Source organism: Rhinatrema bivittatum, chromosome 1 (genome assembly GCF_901001135.1).
Source record: "Rhinatrema bivittatum chromosome 1, aRhiBiv1.1, whole genome shotgun sequence".
NCBI lineage: Eukaryota > Metazoa > Chordata > Amphibia > Gymnophiona > Rhinatrematidae > Rhinatrema > Rhinatrema bivittatum.
In genome coordinates, this window is record NC_042615.1 from 54,937,760 (window position 1) to 54,952,898 (window position 15,139).

Sequence of the window (15,139 nt, forward strand, 5' to 3'; positions counted from 1 at the left end):
CCCCTAGAGTGGAGCACAAGTCTTCAAAGCATGGCGACATGGAGGAGGACGACTCACTGTGAACAGCGGTTTAACACGGGTCAACAGACAACAGGTACTAAGAGATAGGCTGGCCGGCTACCCTGGGGAGAGTTCCCTTTCCTTTAAGCAGGAAAGGACTCCAGGATGGTCAGGCACAGCATTAGAGGTCAAGCCCTTTTAGGGATGAAGGCCTAGACGGACAGGCACAGCATTCGAGGATAGAGGTCAAGCCCACCTAGGGACATAAGGCCTGGAAGAAGGGGCACAGCATTCGAGGATAGAGGTCAAGCCCTTTTAAGGACATAAATCCTGGTTGGACAGGCACAGCAATCGAGGATAGAGGTCAAGCCCTTTTCGGGACATAAAGCCTGGACAGACAGGCACAACATTCGAGGATAGAGGTCAAGCCCACCTAGGGACATAAAGCCTGGATGGACAGGCACAACATTCGAGGACAGACGTCAAGCCCTTTTAGGGACAAAGCCTAGACTGACAGGCACAGCATTCAAGGATAGAAGTCAAGCCCATGTAGGGACATAAGGGCTGGATGGACAGGCACAGCAATCGAGGATAGAGGTCAAGCCCTTTTAGGGACATAAAGCCTGGACGGACAGGCACAGCATTCGAGGATAGAGGTCAAGCCCTCGTAGGGACATAAGGCCTGGACAGACAGGCACAGCAATCGAGGATAGAGGTCAAGCCCTTTTAGGGACAAAGCCTGGATGGACAGGCACAGCATTCGAGAATAGAGGTCAAGCCCACGTAGGGACATAAGGCCTGGACAGACAAGCACAGCATTCGAGGATAGAGGTCAAGCCCACGTAGGGACATAAGGCCTGGACGGACAGGCACAGCATTCGAGGATTTCTTTTGTGCAGGTATGTTGTGGTTTGATCTGTCACTTCTTCTTGAACTGGTTCACTGCCAGAAGAAAATGGCATATTTTTCATTTCTGAAAGATAATTCAATAGAGGATGCTTTTAGAGCAATAGAAACTGCCATTTGTGAAGCAAGAACTGATCTGAATACCCAGAAGCTATTAACTGTACTTATGCACTTCAGCTGATGACAAAGGAACATGAAGAGCTCTCAGAAATAAGAAAACCGCTACTCAAGTCCAAATCTACAATATCAACCTATGTTGACTTTGTGGTTTACACAGTGCCTCTGTAAACTATGGGTAGACAGAGGCTGAACTAGAGTGCAACTACCACCAGTTTTCTATAGTACTAGAAACATTACTGTTGGCACCTAAGAAAAATTTTGGGAACATGACCCATATTATGAAGGTCAGGAAAACTATTGAGCATATGAATTATGCAAGCTCCAAACATCTGAAGTCAGCTTTTTATGTTCTTACATTCCAAATGTTGCAAAACAGGAAAAGAATATTCTGGAAAGAAGAATATTCTGGAAAGAAGCACAAATACATGAAACTGAAATTAGAAATACCAGAACTAAACTCAGACAGGCACAACGTTTGAGGTCAGGCCCTTGTAGGGACATACGGCCTGGACAGTGGACGGACAGGCACAGTGTTTCAGGTCAGGCCCTTGTAGGGACGTACGCCCTGTACAGTGGTTGGACAGGCACAGCGTTTCAGGTCAGGCCCTTGTAGGGATGTAAGCCCTGGACAGTGGACGGACAGCCACAGCGTTTAATTCATCTTGCCATTCACAGGGAAAATTTGGAAACCCAAGCAAAGGCAGGTTTATTTTCAAAAACACTAGCATTTCCATCAATTCTGGTGCCAGCTTTGAGCGGTAAGGGCTCATGATATCCCCTGTCATTGAAAATACACGCTCACTGGGCACACTGGTTGGTGGACATGACAGATATCGCTGAGCCACTTTGGCTAGGTGTGGCCAGACAGTGGACTTGTGTGCTCAATATGCCAGCAGATCTGTCTGCATGTCCTCTGTGGGCTCTGAGAGATACCGTGTCACTGACAGTTGTGCTGGTGTTTCCTTTGCTTGGGTGGGCTGAGAGTCACTCATGCCAGCTGCTTTCTCTCTAGCCCACAGCAGAACAGATGATTCTTTATGGGCAACATGCCTTTGGCATACTGAAGAGGAGGAGGTACTAGCTGTCACTGACAGAGTGCTGCTCCTGCTTGGGCTAGCACAACTCTCTGGAGTGCCCGCTGTTTCTTCCTCTGCTTCATGCCTGATCTGTCTCTGCCTATGGCGCTCCAGTTCACAGACTTTTAGTAACAGCAGGTCCTTCACAAATAAGAGACAATTGGACTGTAGGGTGAGTTTCCCTTTCACACGGGGATCACAGACTGTGGCGAGCATGTATGTGTGGTCTTCTGTTAAAGGCTTTAATCTCTCTTGCACCTGTTGCTGTAAAACATCCAGACAATGCAGCACCTCAGCTGTCATTCCCCCTTCCTGTTTAAAGCCCTCCAAATTTTCATCCAGGAAATTAACTATAGGGATGATGTCAGCCAAGGTGGCACTTTTGGAATTCAGCTCCTCTGTGACATCCTTGAAGGGCTGCAGGGTTTTTACCAGCTGACTCATGACTAACCAATCATGATGGCCTAGGGGATTCTGCACACCTATGTCCATTGAACCAGAAAGATCATGAAGGGGTGTCTGCAGCTCCACTAACCTCTGCAGCATCATATAGGTGGAATTCCACTGGGTGGCAATGTCTTGAATGAGACGCTTGTGAGGCATGTCCAAATCAGTCTGCTTTTGTCGGAGAACGTGCCCCACCTTCACACTTCTGTGGAAGTGTGCTGCTATCTTCCTGCACATGTGTATTAACCTATGCAGGTATTCATTCTCTTGGTGATTGGACTCTAACCCCAGAGCTGACTTCACTACCAGGTGCAGAGTGTGTGCAAAACATCGGATGTTCTGAAAATGCCCGTCAGTTATTGCCTTAACCATGTTTGCAGCATTGTCTATGACAAAGAACCCTGCCTGAGGATTCCTGTCTCGCTGGTGTAGTTGCCAGCCCTCTAGCATCTGTCTGATGCATGCTAGAATATTGGCTGAGGTATGGGCCTCGTCCGTCAGGTGGGTGTGCAGTAAAGCCCACCTCAACCCTGATACTTGTTCACTAATAGAGCTGCTGCCTGCCCCTGCCTCAGCCAGGTCCCACCAGTGTCCTGTCAGGGAGAGGTAAAAGTGTGCAGCATTCATGGCGGACCAGATATCACAGGTGAAATGCACACTCCCCTCTGCCTTAGCTAGCAGCGCTTGGATGCGACTGCGACACTGCTTGTACAGGCTGGGGATGACCTTTCTGCTAAATGTGGCTCTGGAGGGGACTTTGTAATTTGGAACTACAACCTTCAGCAAATGCTTGAAACCCACATTCTCCACTATCTGCAAGGGCTGGTCATCAAGGGCAATCATTTCCCCAATGCTCCTGGTTACAACTTTTGAGGCTGCCTATCTCCTACCCCAGGATAGCGTTACCGCACTCCATCCCACCTGACTGCTAGAAGGGGCTGAGGGCATGGGGTGACTCTGCTCCTTTTCAACCACTTTACGGTGCCTGGAAAAAGAGGTCCCCTGACTGGTATTGCCACCATCCCCAGATGGCAGTACTGTTGTTGAGTGTTGCCTCTTCATATGATGCGTCATGCCAAAATTAGATAGATGTCCCATTTGCTTGCCTCTGCTAATAGCCCTGCCACAGTAATTACACCGAGCAAAACACGGGTCCTCCGTCATTTTAAAGTGGCTCCAGATCGCAGATGTCTTTCGTGTTCCCTTCTCTATAGTCTTCGGGGTGAATGCTGGCACTGGAGCTGAAGTAGTGGGTGCACCCTGAGAAGCAATGCCAGGGGCATCAGTCACACTCTGTGTCTGCACTGACTGCTCTTCTTCCTCATCATCATCAGTTTCATCTCTCCCCTGCAGCACTGATGTGGAGGCTAAGACAGGATTAACGAATCCTCCTAAACCTTCGTCAGCTATTCCTTCTTCCATTTCTAATGATGAGAATCCCACACAAAATGATTCTTCATCGGAATCAGAAGCAAACAGTGCCTGCGCTACATTGTCAACGCTAAGTCGAGACTGCTGTCGCACTGCTGCTTTTGGGTGTCACCATTTTGTCTTGCATGACTCAGCCTCCCCTTCCCTCACCTCTAAAATTACAGGGTCAGAAACAGGTGGTGGCGATGCATCATCTTTAGATTTCATTTTTTTCCGGATGGAACTACCTGCCCCTCCAGAGATTTTACATTGGAACAGGTCCCTTTTTAACTTTAATGGGGGACTGGCACTCCCTTTTGAGGTGTCTCCTCTCCCAGTCCCAATCACTCAACCACGTCTAGCTTTCCCTGACATTATGGATTTAATGTCACTGCGTACTAGGGATTTCAATTAAAATAATTATTTCCAAAAGAGGCCCACTGGGGATTTGGCTTCACAGACCACCGCTGTTCCAATATATGTGAGTCTGCTAAACTGCCTGCCCACAGGCACAGTGCCTTGACGTGCACTAATGTAATGTGTGTGCACACACCAAGCTTATCAGTACAAAAGAGGCCCACTGGGGATTTGGCTTCACAGACCACCGCTGTCCCAATATACATGAGTCTGCTAAACTGCCTGCCCACAGGCACAGTGTCTTCATGTGCACTAATGTAATGTGTGTGCACACACCAAGCTTGTCAGTACAAAAGAGGCCCACTGGGGATTTGGCTTCACAGACCACAGCTGTCCCAATATACGTGAGTCTGCTAAACTATCCAGTGCCCACTGTCACTGATGCCCAGTGCACTGCCTTCTTGGATTAAAAGAGCACAGAGAGACAGTGAGTTCAAAAAAAAAAAAAAGAAAAAAAGAAACTGCAGTTAACAAAAAAGCCTGGCTTGGTCCAGCAGCAAAATAGATGCAATATATTTTTCAATGGAAATTCTATCAAACTAGCTAGAAATTGAATATATCTCCCACCCACAACACCCAAATGCTGCTTGCAACCTACCCTAGGGTTTAAAATAAGCAGCAAAATGCCACTATTGCTAGCAGCTTCTCTCAGTGGCACAGAGAGACCGTCTCAGATCAATTAAAAAAGTGTGGTAAAAAAAAACAGGGCTAGCTGGCAATACAGCCACATCGAACAAATATCTTTTTCTATCGAAATAGCTAGCAATTGAATACAGATTTGAGACACTCAAACTAGCTGAGTTCAGACACCTCCCGGACCACCTCCTCAAACCATCCTCGCCAAGAAAGTGCGTGGCACGCTGCGTGCTAAACGTATAAATAGCGCTGCGTCATCAGGAATAGCATCTCAGAGCACTGAGTGAGAGCGACGATTGGCCGCATTAGAAAAATGCTTAGCTCTGATATGTTGCATTCTGATCTCCTTGCCAACCTGTCTGACCCACTCTATGACAGGGCTGTGAAGTCTCTTATGCCTCACAAGAAAGGGCTGGTTTTTTGCTATGGATACTCCCACATGGCCTTCTTCTATTTCAAATGGCCGCTAAGAAATCACTGCGAGCCAAAAGAATGAAACTAATGATATGTTTGTATTTGTGGGGGATCGCGATCCATTTTGTGAACCCACGAATACAACGAATAGGGACATATATGTTGCGGATTGCCAATGTGTTGCAAACGAATGCACATCCCTATTGCACACTAGAACAGGCTATAGTTGTAAGCTGTTATATCATTGATAATTATGGAAACAGCTGTGATATCAAATGCATCAGATTGGTCAGAGATGGTCTATTGCTTGATGGTATTCCACACCAAGTATTGTACAAATACATTTCATAGAAGTGCATAGAATTTCTGTAAGCTTATTTAATGATTATTCACATAAACAAGAAATGAAGAAATTACTTACTTAATAATTTCATTTTCCTTAGTATAGATATGGATTCAGGACCAGTGGGTTTATGCTCCCTTGCCAGCAGATAGAGACGGAACAAGCTGACATCACAGTATATATACTTCTGCAGTAACCCCAGCCTGCCAGTATTCTCTTCAAAAGAAACTGTGGACAGACTAGCAAAAAACAATTAAAAACCTGACCAAAAACAGGCAACTATAACTGTATTCGACCAACAAGAAACACGGAACTCAATTAAGAATCTAGGTACCCCGATCTAGGGACTGGAGGAACACTTACCAGTAATCCCTTGGTACCCAGAGACCCACAGGAGGATGATTAATACATTCATGTAGCAGCCAAGGGTGGGAAGCTGAGTCCATCGGTCTACACTAAGGAAAATAAAATTATCAGGTAAGTAATTTCTCCATTATCTAGTGTGTCGACAGATGGACTCAGGACCAGTGGGATGTACCACAGCTACTCTCCAACAGGGTGAGAGGCTGCCCACAGTCCAATCAACACCACACGTGCAAAGGCTGCATTCTCCCGGGTCTGCACATCCAGACGAGTAAACCTGGATAAAGCGTGAAACAAGGACCACGTCGTAGCTCGGCAGATATTGACGTGAGACAACAAACTAACCTCCACTCATGACACTGCCTGAGCCTAATGGAATGAGTCCTAACCTGAATAGGCAACGGCTTTTCAGCATCCATATACACAGCCGTGACTACCTCCTTAATCCAGTGAGCTAAGGTAGTCTGTGAAAAAACAAACAGGTGATCCATCTTTCGAAAAGGTTCAAAAATCTCAGATACTGCACAACAAGTCTTTTGACATCCAAGGAGCATAAGAGGCATACTCCTCCACATCCCTGACCTTATCAAGGGAAGGCAAGGAGATAAGACTGATTCAAATGAAAGTTCAAAACTACCTTGGGCAAAAAGGATGGAACAGTATGCAGCTGTAATGCCCCTGGAGTCACTCAAAGGAAGACCAGATCTGTAGCTCAGAAATTTGACGAGCAGAACATATAACCATCAGGAACACAGTCTTCAAAGTCAACAATCGCAAGGAAAGGCTACACAGCAGTTGGAACATAAAGCTCACCAAAAATCCAGCACCATTTCATTTCATTTATTTTCAATTCATTAAAATTTGTTAATCACCTGTCACACAAAGAGGTCTAGGTGATTTATAATAGTAAAACATACAAGTTAAGACTCCACAAGGGAAACGGTAACCTCAAGGCAGGCCTAAAAAATGGACCACATCAGGGTGAGATGACAAGGAACCACCATTCAACTGGCCTCTGAAACAGGCAAGAGCCGCAACCTGCTCTTTCAAGGAATTAAGATCCAGTCCTTTATTCAACCCATCCTGCATAAAATCCAGAATGAATGGGATCTTAACTGAACAAGGAAGAATACCACGCTCTTTACACCAGGCCTCAAAAACTCTCCAAACCCGCACATAAGCTAAGAAAGTGGAGAACTTGTGAGTGCGGAGTAAGGTGGCAATCACAGTGGAAGAATAACCAAGCTTCAACAGGGCCAAACCGTATGACAGAACGAGCTGGATCCTTTTCTATACAATGAATAAATTGGTTTAAATTTGGAAAATGTAATTTCTTGCCAAAATTTCCCAATGACTTTGGTAAAAGGTAAAAAAATGTTTAATTTGCACATCAACCATGATTTAAAAATGCACTCCTGTGGTCTGTCGAGAAGATATTGTGCCCCTTTCCCTACAGCCTGGAGAAAGTCTTTGGGATAATCATGTCTGATAATCTCAAGGCAAAGAAACAATGTGATAAGGTGATGGGATCCGAGCTAGAGAGATGCGAGGATACATAGGCAGAACTGTAGAAAAAAGATGTACAGGTCCATTGGTGAGACCTCATGTAGAATACGGTGCCCAGTTCTGGAGTTGGTATCTCTGAAAGGATTTAGGGGAAAGCTGTTGATGGATTTCATGTCCTTAGGCTGCCCTTGCAATTTGAGGCCAAACCAGAGTATAGCACTGCAATTTGTGGGAAATATTTACATTAATAATATATGCTAACTGTCCACAGGACACACTCCCAGAGTGCAGTGCACCTTACATACTTGTCACAGTGCAATACATATCTATCCATTGCACACTAGCATGACATTGCCCATGATAGGAAATTAGGAGCTAAAACTCACAGTTGCCAGAATAGGATCGTAAAGGAGGTACACGTGACTGAGTGCTGACTGATGCATGTGTTGCCAGTGTACCAGTCCTGTTAAGAGTGAGCTACACAGAAAGGAAATATGACACAAAGACAGAATCTCAATGTGTCTCACAGCATCAGCATGTGTGCCAGAGTGGGAGTATGTGTGTGTGGGCGACAGAGACTATTTGGCAGACAGTGTGTGAATGAGAGAGAGAGAGAGAAAGACTGCTGTACTTCCCTTTTTGTCTGTCATTTTTTATAGCTCTTTCAGCTAGTAATTCAATATGCTGTAATATCCAGACTATGTGAAGACATCTGACTGTCCTCTATCACCCTAGCTTTGTTAGATCTTTCAGTGCCTCCTATTAAATAATACATCATAGATATTGGTGTGTAGGGCTTCTGTGTTAATTTACCATCACTTCTAGTTTATACCTCTTCAGCATATACAGAGAGAATATGATAGATGATTTGGGGAAGTTAGTAAAGTGGAAGCTTTCTATTAACAAGCAGGATTAAATCAGCCACACTAGTGGAAACATCTAAGCATATGCAGAACTTCCCATACAGATGCTGCCTTACAAGTCCCCTCAGTCTACTTTTGTCAGCACTAGCATCCAGATGCATTTTTGCTCTCAAATTTTATTTTATGTATTTATTTGATTTATATTCTGCCTTTCTGGCACTTCTTAGTAGACTACATTCAGGTACTACAGGTAGTTATGCTTATGGACGGTGATAGAAAAGGTAGATGTGATAACGGGAGATCCAAAAGTGAAATTAAATATTCGTGAGCAGTTTTGGATACATAAGCTAAGAACTGAACAGCCCGGTGGGTTAAATGAACAAGTTGATTGGTTGTCCCTAGTATGAGGAATGCGCTGGTTGTTCCTTTTGGAAACCCAGGTGAATTAAAAAACTTAATAGTAACTGTGCGTTAGACCACCATCAGTATGCTGGAGAGGAGGAAAGTGAGCACTTATGATATTCCAGAGTGAAATCGATTCCAGCATAAGAAACAGTTCTTTGTACTAATAAGGACTACCCTTGAAAAAGATCTGGATTTGAAACTTGTACAAGTCGGGGTGAATAGATGAATGAACTGACACAAAGAGACGCCATGATCCTGAAGCTAAGTATCGGCGGTGACACTTGTTTGAAATAAAAGAAGCCGTGTTTGGCTCAACATAAGCACAAAAAAAAAAGAGTTGTTTTAGAAGACACTATAATTTATTACATTTCTAAAAACTTGGCACAATGAAAATGCAAACAAAAACTGATGGGAGGGGGTTGGTGTGTTGATGATTAAAATCAAGAGCAGCATTGCCTGGATGGTTAGTGCTTTTAAATATATGAAACCACCACCTTCACCCTTAAAAATTATTTAACAAAGATGTTTCTTGATGGAATACTTTGAATTAGGTTTATGTGCCAATTGTGTGGAAATTTAAGTATTATTGTAAGGTTGGGTTTCCCCATTTTTCAATATTGTGCTATTCATATTTGAACCCACACTTAATGATCATTTAGTAGTTTGGTATGTTTTCTTTCTTGCTAGTCCCCTTGGTTGCACTGCCCACTCCCCTCCCCCCCAAAAAAATTGAGTTTGACTTGGTTCAAAATATCTTCTTGCCAGTGGGCTTCATATTCTGCCCATGTAGGCATAAGATAGTGACCACAGACTCCCACTGAACTGCTACTGATGCCTTGAACCAGACCACGATGTATGGAACTGCCCACATTGTGGCAAGATGTCATCAAAAGCATGGAAGCAAAGGGATTATAAAATGAAAGAGCTCCAGCCTTCACGCTGGCATTCCTCTACTCCCATCCTCCCAAGACAGACTGCGGTAAGGCATCAAAGCACAGTAAGAACTCATTGACAGATCATCCTCAAAACCATCAAGGGATGACAGTACCTCAAAACAGAGGAATATAGACCTGGTGCAAGGTCTCTCAACACAGATTGCATCTTTGTGGCAGCAGATACCTATAGCATAGATACTTGTCTGGCCTATAGTGCAGAATGCACTAATGTCAAAGAGCCCAGCACAGAGATCGCAGTCTGTGCCGAGAAGCTCTGAGTAGATGCTGAAGCAGGGCAGAACCAAAAGAAATGCGCTTGGCACAGGACTTGCAATCTGCATAGAAGCATAATAAAACAAGAAAGTCTTCTGTGCAAGACAACGCATCTGCACAGAAGATGATTCAGGCTGTGTGAAAAATACTGCAATCAGTGCAGAGAAAAAAAAATAGTTCAAGGATGCTATACAGTCAGTGTCCCCTGAGAAAAACAACCTCCCTGTTATTCTGATTCCTGAAGCAGATGACTCCCCCAGGCCTTACCCCTCAAACTGTAGCAGAGACTCTATTTTTAGAAAGTGAAAACTGGAAGAAAGGATTGGAGTCATTTATGAAGAACTTATTCAAAGTCATACCAAAATCAACTCCATTACAACATCTACCAAAATCACTGTTGGAAAAATTGCAGGATCAGTCTCCTTCAAACAGGCCATGAGGTACTTTCACCACATGAACTCCAACTACTCTGCAAGAATGAAAGGTTATGTTTATAGATCTTATCAGCACAATCCAAGAGGAAGTCAACTTCCATTCCCTTCAGATCCACCATAATCTACAATTTCCTCTTCTCAAATTTTAGATAATTCATGGGGAGAAACCCTGGAATGGCAAAAAGGGGAGGAATCAGTTGGACTTCCTTCAGACCTCTTTTACAAGCAACAAAGGATCACTTCGCCTCTCAAGGATCTCTCATACCTCTTCTTCATGAAGAAGATGGTCAAAGAGGTCATTTTTTCTTTCTGGGAGGATAAAGAACTGAGCGCTGACATCTTTGGATTGTTACAGTTCACAGATACTCCAAGTGACAGTAGCAGCACCTGTATACAGGTTGCTGCAGGAGCTGCAGATGAGATATGGCAAAATCCAACCTTCTTTGCCCCTATAGCAAGAAAGGCTGGATGAGAAGTACAAGATATTATTGATGTGCATTTCTTTGAAATGAAAGTGTAAAATGAGATGGAATGAGACCAAGAACCAAAAACATTTAAAAAACGAAAAATAGTTAATTTTCGATTTTGGAAAATAGTGTGCAATATTCCTTAAAAATAGAAAAATAAAAATCCTACAAATCCTATAATTGGAAAACTAACAAAACATCCACAAATAATGAATTAACAAAATGAAAATGAAAAAAATTAATGTGCCCATCACTACAAGATGTAAGCATGCCCAGGATTCGATACAGTTTAGCTGCCAGATCATTCACTAGTGGTAGAGCCTACCCTTAAAAAGGTAAAAAGATCCAAAGAACACTCCAGCACGTCTCCTGGGAAAGACCAGAAGATATTGAATCCGGGTGGTAAAAAAGTGGACCAAGTGATTTCTATGTAAGGTATTCATTTGACAACTATTTACATTCCACTGCTCAAAAGCTAGATGTGCCTTGGAGTAAAGGAATGAATTACAGGAAACATCCTGCTTCATTTCATCCACCTCCACTCTGAAAATAATGTACGTTGATTCCTTGGGTGTAACACCACACAAGGATTATGCACTGGGATAACTGAGTCCATATTTCTGCTATTTCTTCCATGACATTTGTTTTTTCACTTAAATCAGCAGAAAATAGTTTCCCTTGCCCAAAAAGTATGAGTGCATTTCTCCTAGGGAAGAAAACGATGTGCAAGTCTGACCTTGTGGTATAACACATTGAACTGCAATAGTTAGAATAACATATTCAGGTATCTTTTTAAAAGTCCCTACTTTTATACTACGGGACAAACTGAGGGAAAAGAGAAACTGTACAAATATTTAAGTTTTACAATGGCATATATTTTACAAGGAATCATAGAAATGAAAGGCTGACATTGTATAGTGTTCTCTGTTGACTTAGCATTCTTGTGTTTCCTTGTCAATTATACATTGATGTATATCTTATTTTTTTTCAGGACTCCATCCTCTCTGAACCAATTCAACTATCTTGGTTTATGAAATAGATCCTGGAGTAATACAAATGAAAAAGAATGTGTGACAACAAAGTTTAACTGTTCAATACATGAAATAATTGTATTAACTATAAACCAGCCAGAACTACAGTTTTTAACAACATACAACATACAAACAGACTCCCTAATTACTAAGTATCCTAATTACCCTAATTATGGTCACTGTATCCAGTACTAATTCTAAAATATCTACAACTGGACAATTATCTTTGAGATCAAAAATTTACTTTATTTCATATATATATTTGGCATTGCTTATATTTATATTTATTGCTACGTTAAATAGTTATACTGCTTATATAATATATTATATTTCTTTACTTATTACTATTTATTACCAGTTAAACTATTATTTCTTTATTTAGCTCTATGTTAAATTGTCAACCAGTTATACTGTTCCATATGTTCTACTGTTCCATGTAAAGCTCAGCTCTCTGTTGAGCAGTTCTTCGTTTTATGTAAACCGGAGTGATCTGTAGTCCCTACAAGAACTTCGGTATATAAAAATTAAAAATAAATAAATAAATAAATAAAATAAATAAATTTAAAGTGAGAAGAACCCCAACACGGCCATGTTTCACACCATGGCTGCATCAGGGGAAGCCGGCGGGTGTTTGGATCTACAACAAAAACAATTTAAAATTATTGAACAATCGGCAAACACAGAAAATGTTATACTTCTCACAAACAGAAGATCAAGAGAGGAGACATACCATTAAGTGTTTGCCGACTGTTCAATAATTTTAAATTGTTTTTGTTGTAGATCCAAACAGTTAAACTTTGTTGCCACACATTCTTTTGCATTTGTACTATTTATTTACATGTGTGTGTTTGTTTTCTAGCATCTACAGTTTGTATAGATCCAGGAGTGACAGACTTAGTGTTTGCTCATTAGCAAGAGCAGCTCTACAAGCCATATTGATCTTGCAGGAACCTAGCCCAAAGAATAACCACTGAACAAGGGACCTACGTGGGCTCAGAAGTCATTTACTACATCTTTTGGTTGGTTCTTTAAAAAGTATCAAAACCTACTAAACACTGTTAGCAAGTAAAATCCTTTATTTAAGAAATCATTCAATAAATTTCCGAGAGGCATGAAATTTTGTTTTGCTTTTGGAACTTTTAAGTATTTATGAGTTACTCTAGAACTGAAATATTTTATGAAATATCAGCTTTAACCAAATTGTTTTGATCTATGCCACAAATGTAAGGTTTCTCTCAAAATGGCCTTTTTCCATCATTCTATCTCACTGGAAAAATATCTTTATTGAATAAGGCTCAGTGCATATTAGGAAGCACCTTTCATATCAGTAGACAATACCAACAAAATTGTAATATTCACAGTAAAACAAACAACATAACTGAAGTTAAATTAACATGTTTTAACAAAATTCCATTGATATAAGGTATAGAGAGAACATATAACTGTTCTCCCTTAGCTCCAGCATTCATTCTCTGTGCGTCACATAGTCTGCACATGTGGATAGAGATTCCTTTACCTTGATGTCTGAGGTGTCCCGCTGAGAGTTTCGCCATGCTCTTGAAATTGATGAAAAAGTTCTATCTGCATGGTCAAATTTACCACCTTGCAAATTTAAGAAAAATGTCGTAAAGGGTTCCTGCAAACAAACAAAATCATGTGATTACTGTTAATAACAAAAGTATTATTTTGTCGTGCTACTGGATGTATACAATGGTTATAAGGATTCTGGTAAATCCCTTCCCCAAAGAGCTTATAATCTAACAAATATATACATAGTAACACAGTAATGATGGCAGAAAAGGACCAAATGGTCCATCCTGTCTAAGTGAGTATTTGAGATAATGGGAGATAAATTGACTTGCCAAATGTTACAAGTAGTATCAGTGGGAAAAGCAGGATTGGAATCCTGATTTCCCAGCCCACTCCTCTAACTACTGCGCCATTGCCTACTAAAATGCTAAAGAATTAAACAACTTGTTCATTAGCAGTTCTTTGCATAGAAAACGTACCTGGGATCTAGACTAGTGTCACACCCCAGATCTGTCTAGTCTACATTAGTTTTGTCATCATAAATGACATCAATGAACCAGATACTATTGAGTGTGGTATCATTTGTGACTCTTTCTAACCCAGTTTCCTGCAAGAGCTCAAAGAAACTACTGGGAAGTAACTAAAATAATATTATAATAAGCTCAAAGCTAACAGCCCAATTTTAAAAGGCCTAAGTGCGTGTATACCGGGAGATATGTGCGCCAGGCTTTTTCAAAGGCCTGTGGCCATATGTGTACGCGCCAAAGACCTGCTTCAGCAAAAAGGGGCAGACCGAGGCAGGGTCTGGGCAGGGTGTGGGCAGGCTGGGACAATCCTTCTGAAGCGTGCTCTGGGACTGGACCGGCACGTGCAACCTGCTGCTGCACAGCACAGCGTAAGCATTAAAACAAACAAACAAACAAAAAAACAAACAGATAGAGAGGTGTTAGGGGTCAGGGCAGATAGGGGAAAAGGGAGGCAGGATAGCTAGGGGGGTTAGAAAGTTCCCTCCCAGTCCGCTCCTTTATTCGTGCAGACTGGGAGGGAACTGGGGAAAGGCCCTATTGCGTCGCTGTGTGCTTCTTATAAAATTTACCCCTCTTACATACGTGAATTGGCACTCGCGAGTGCCGATTTAAAATTGGGCACTCATGTGCGCGTGGGTAATGGATTTTATAATGTGTGCGCAAGTAATTAAACTGGCACGCACATGGATGCCCGTGTGTCTGTTTTAAAATTTACCTTAAAATGCTTAATTGATGCAACATGGCCTTGTTACCTTTCTTGCACAGTACATGGCAAACATGATTTTCATTAGGTGGTGAAAGAGGTAGTTAGCAATCAGAATGAATCTTACAGAATTCCAACAAACAATCATGGCTTATTGTATGCTATAATTTCCAAATATCTGAATACACTGCACATACTAACATTTATTCTGTTACAGTACTGTTAACTATGTTACAGCTTGCTTTTAGTATTTCCAAAATTACACTGATCTGCTTCTGTTTTCAAGTGTGCCAGCCAGGATATGTTGCCTGAAATGTCTGATACTGTATATTC

At 42.1% G+C, this 15,139-nt stretch overlaps 1 protein-coding gene across 1 annotated transcript in view; it reads right to left on the reverse strand.

Moving 5' to 3' along the window:
- The window catches only part of LRBA (LPS responsive beige-like anchor protein), a 1,658,631-nt gene that overhangs the window by 327,746 nt on the left and 1,315,746 nt on the right, over positions 1–15,139 (reverse strand). Inside the window, 1 exon segment of the mRNA XM_029605291.1 lies at positions 13,563–13,682. Within this exon segment, the coding sequence (XP_029461151.1) occupies positions 13,563–13,682 (120 nt within the window).